This window comes from Tupaia chinensis, unplaced genomic scaffold (genome assembly GCF_000334495.1).
Source record: "Tupaia chinensis unplaced genomic scaffold, TupChi_1.0 Scaffold140356_1, whole genome shotgun sequence".
NCBI lineage: Eukaryota > Metazoa > Chordata > Mammalia > Scandentia > Tupaiidae > Tupaia > Tupaia belangeri.
In genome coordinates, this window is record NW_006200233.1 from 1,317,243 (window position 1) to 1,321,832 (window position 4,590).

General features: G+C 59.8%; 1 protein-coding gene across 1 annotated transcript in view; it reads left to right on the forward strand.

Moving 5' to 3' along the window:
* The first annotated feature begins 3,627 nt into the window (after nt 1–3,627).
* The window catches only part of LOC102495951 (epididymal secretory glutathione peroxidase), a 5,325-nt gene continuing 4,362 nt past the window's right edge, over nt 3,628–4,590 (forward strand). Inside the window, exon 1 of the mRNA XM_027766020.1 lies at nt 3,628–3,785. Within this exon, the coding sequence (XP_027621821.1) occupies nt 3,699–3,785 (87 nt within the window). The 5' untranslated portion in view covers nt 3,628–3,698. The remainder of the gene's footprint in view (nt 3,786–4,590) is intronic.

A 4,590-nucleotide genomic window follows, 5' to 3' on the forward strand; every position in this document is an offset into this window, starting at 1 on the left:
TGAGCTCACGATCCGGAGGCAGGACTGAACAGGTGCTCTCGTTCCTCTTGCAGCTGAGCGTGGAGACAGCACCTCAGGCCGCGAGGGTGGCTCGCAGGCTGTCAGCCCAGAGGACATGAGCCGATGGCAGGGCCGGCAGACTCGGGGTAAGACCAACACTTGGAATCCAGGGTCAGAGGACCCTGGAGACCTGACACAGATCCCAGATGCCAGGCCGGTCTCGTTCAGGGGGTGGGCAGAGCCCTCCAGGCAGACAAGGTGGCTGCAACCTGGACCTGCAGAAAGAACCGGCCTGTGGCCCTGAGGAGCAAAGGACCTACGGAGGCCGTGGGCAGCGCAGGGGTTCCATGCTGGGTCTCACAGGGTCAGCTGCATGGCTTGAGTCCGGGACCTGGCAGCTTGAAAAACATACCAGGTGCGCAAAACCCCAAGAGGAGACTGGAGAAGAAGGGACTGTGGCACGGCTAATCCCCCCGGGTAACCTCTCTCTCTCCTTCTCCCTGTCTCTGTCTCTCTCCACACACACATGCACACCCTGCAAGAAGGCCTAAGTGAGTTGTTCAAAGTCTGAGTAGATAAAACCTTAGCCACTTGTTAAGTGCGGGAGGGAGGGGCTGCTGCTGCTGGAGTCTCCTTCCCTTAGGCCGAAGCCTTAGTCCTGTTGAGACCAACTCCCAGGACGAGGACACTGTGGGGTCACTTCAGCTCCCTCATGGGAGGCGCGGGGGAAGTCCTTGTCTCCAGAGACATGGAAACAATGGGACACGGAGGCCGAGAAGGCAGGGTTGGGAGGCCACTCAATCTAACCCCCATGGCACCCAGCCGCTGTGGGCAGGCACGTGTCACAGGCGGGAGCTGTGGGCTGCCTCACGGGGCTTCGAGCTCTGTGACGAGGACACCAAGGTGGGGCTCCTCCCCTGGATGAGGCGCTGGGAGAAGGAAGTCTAGGTACCAGGAGAACTGTAAGCCTGGCTCCCCAGCAGCAAGGATTAAGCCATTGGATTTCGGATTTCAGGGTTGAGGAGATGAGGTGGCTTTTCTGGCCAACCTGGAAGGGCAGGGTTGGGCAGGGCGGGGAGGGTCTCACAGGGTCAGCTGCATGGCTTGAGTCCGGGACCTGGCAGCTTGAAAAACATACCAGGTGCGCAAAACCCCAAGAGGAGACTGGAGAAGAAGGGACTGTGGCACGGCTAATCCCCCCGGGTAACCTCTCTCTCTCCTTCTCCCTGTCTCTGTCTCTCTCCACACACACATGCACACCCTGCAAGAAGGCCTAAGTGAGTTGTTCAAAGTCTGAGTAGATAAAACCTTAGCCACTTGTTAAGTGCGGGAGGGAGGGGCTGCTGCTGCTGGAGTCTCCTTCCCTTAGGCCGAAGCCTTAGTCCTGTTGAGACCAACTCCCAGGACGAGGACACTGTGGGGTCACTTCAGCTCCCTCATGGGAGGCGCGGGGGAAGTCCTTGTCTCCAGAGACATGGAAACAATGGGACACGGAGGCCGAGAAGGCAGGGTTGGGAGGCCACTCAATCTAACCCCCATGGCACCCAGCCGCTGTGGGCAGGCACGTGTCACAGGCGGGAGCTGTGGGCTGCCTCACGGGGCTTCGAGCTCTGTGACGAGGACACCAAGGTGGGGCTCCTCCCCTGGATGAGGCGCTGGGAGAAGGAAGTCTAGGTACCAGGAGAACTGTAAGCCTGGCTCCCCAGCAGCAAGGATTAAGCCATTGGATTTCGGATTTCAGGGTTGAGGAGATGAGGTGGCTTTTCTGGCCAACCTGGAAGGGCAGGGTTGGGCAGGGCGGGGAGGCGGTGAAAAGAGTTTAGAAGGGAGAGAAAGAGCCTCGGCTTAGTAACAGGAGTCAGCGGTGCAGGGCCTGCCCGGGTGAGGGTGTGGCCTCAGCCGAGAGGGGCTGCCCCGTGGCAGCAGCTCTGGAAGGCCTGTGGTTGCCGGAATCTGCCCTTCCTGGCACCGGGAGTGGGAGGAACAGCTGTGCCTGCACTCGCCCCGTTTTTATCGCTCTGCACTGTCACTGTCCCCCAAGGCCGTTTGGCCACCTGTGGGGGGACCAGGGGCCAGTACAGGGTTTCTGAGAGGCGGAAAGCGGGGCAGTCTGGGCACAAACGCATGTGTGCATGCAGAAGAGACGGCTGGTACAGCCGCGTGCCAAGGGACGGTACAGCCACAGATGTAGGCTTTAACTCCACCCTCTGAAACTTGGGTCCAAATGGAAAAAAAGTAACTGATTTGTTTAAACTTCAAGAAGCTAGTTGTCTTTTTTGTTTGGAGAGATTTTTGCTATAGGGCATGTGCACTTGCTGGAGAGACAGAGAGACAGAAAGAGAGAATCATCCCCCTGGGGGTGACTGCGGTGATGGCCACACTGTAATCCCTTCTCCATTCTCCCCCCAGGACCTTCGCACTGGGTTCGGGACTCGAAGCACCATCAGCCATGTGGAAGTCCGGTGATACAACCATTATGCCATCTGCTGGTCCCATTAACAGCCTTATGAGAAATACATGCTTCTTTTTACCATTTACCTGTTTCTTCCTTGAGAGAGAGACAGAGACAGGGAGAGAAGCTGCAGCCCACGCCCGCGCCTTCGTGGGCACAGCTGGGCCTGGCGTGCGTGCCCCCGGTCATTCCACGTTGGCCCTGCCGTGTTACTGCCAGGCCTCTGACGGCCCGGAGACTGCCACTCTCTGAGCAGCGCAAGCGATGGTGCACGGACCATGCTCCATGTGCCCATGTGGTCACAGGAGGAAGGCGGGCTTCGGGACCCAAGGGCACACGTGACACAGCAGACGAGAGCTGGCCTGGCCAGGACAGAGGCTCATGCATTCAGGGGACCGGCTGACTCGGACATCAGCGCTTGAAGTCCTAAATGTACAGAACTGTTCTGGGGAATGGAAAGGCCTTGGCCATGGCAGGGTGGCTACCGGCTGCCAGGGCTACGGGTTCGGCCAGAAGTGCCGGGCAGCGACTGTTCTCAGGGGACCACGTGCTCCCTTGTGTAATTCTCTGACCCTGGAGTGTTCAGGAGATAAAAGATGTGCTTGCAGCCTCCTGTTCGTGTCCGTTGTCTGTATTTCCGGGTAGGAGCTGCCCTCAGAGTGGCAACTGTGCTGCGGGAAGTGGGAGTCGCCATGCCTGGCTGCCCCTGCTCCTTTCAGCTGCTGCCCATCTGATAAAGGCAGGGTCAGCCTCTCCGGAACTCCTACGCCATGATCGCCGAGAACACTGCATCTTCTGCAATGTACCTTGCTTCCTCTCTGTGCATTTCCCCAGGGTCTTCCCGGCTCAGGGGCACCTGTGTGACAGTGAGCGCGGTCCAGGGCTGGACAATGTGCTCCGGGGCGGGGCGTTCCCTCCTCCTGTTAGGAGATCCCGGGTGGTCTGTCTGATTTTTAAGGTACAATGACATTAGCGATCGAATTAGGAATGCCTGCCTCAACCCTCTCAGAGAGACTCAGCTGCAGAATCAGGCCACGTCAGCATCCGCTGCCCCACGCGCCCATCTGGGAGGCCGGCCAGTCCTCCCGAATAGGCGCATTTATGCTGGGCGAAACCCAGCCGCGTGGGCGAGGCTGTCTGCCCCGCTCTGCCCTGTGATTGGCCCACGACCTGGCCTAGACTGCCCCACTGTTAAGAGACCCTGGAGGCACACTGACCACAACCTTGGGGACCTCAGGCTCCAGGTATGGCTGCACCCCTGGGAGCGGCCTCTCTTCTCCCCCTTCTCCTAGCCAGCCTCCTGCAGGTGGACTCCATGCAGGAGAGGATGAAGGTGAGGGTGCCCTCTCACTCTGCCACTCGACCTAGACCGGCCTCCTGTCCTCCCCTGGACCTCTGTCCTGTCCTCCCTTGGACCTCTGTCCTGTCCTGACTCTAGACCGGCCTCCTGTCCTGCCCTGGACCTGGCCTTTCGGCTTCTCAATGGCCCTCTTAGAGTTGAATATGGCCCGGGGATTGGGGAGAAAGAGCCCCCTCCCTATGATCTTCTTTCCAGCTGCAAGCCCCTGGCTACCCCTTTGGCCCCACACAGGGGTGGGCTCTGGGTGGTGGACATGGGCCCCTGGGGAGGCTGGGCTGAGTCATCTCAGACACTTCGGAAGCAGCCCGAAGGTCGGAAAAAGGTGAAGTTTACAGCTGCAAAGTTAGCGAGTGATCACAGAAACACACCCCAGGGTGATGGGGAGACCCAGAACAGGGCGTTTGAGCCAGGAGTCTGGGTCCCAACGAGGGCCCGCTTGCCTTACTAAGACTGGGGGATACCGCGCAGGCCGGGGAATGGCTTGGAGGCGAAGGGACTGTGAAGTGTGGTCAGCAGACCCCCCCGCTCACACTGGGGGACTCTTTCTCATGGGAGGCGAAGGGTAATCCGTTCACCTCACTGGTAGGTGAGGGCAGAGGCAGTTCTGGGGAGAGGCTGCGGTACGCTGACCAGCTAACTTCCCGGGAGGCGTTCAGGAGCACTGTGGGCCAGCGCTCTCAGACGGTGCGCCCCGTGTCCACGCCCGGTGTACACGCTCTCAGACGGAGCTCCCCGTGTCCACGCCCGGTGTACACGCTCTCAGGCGGTGCGCCCCGTG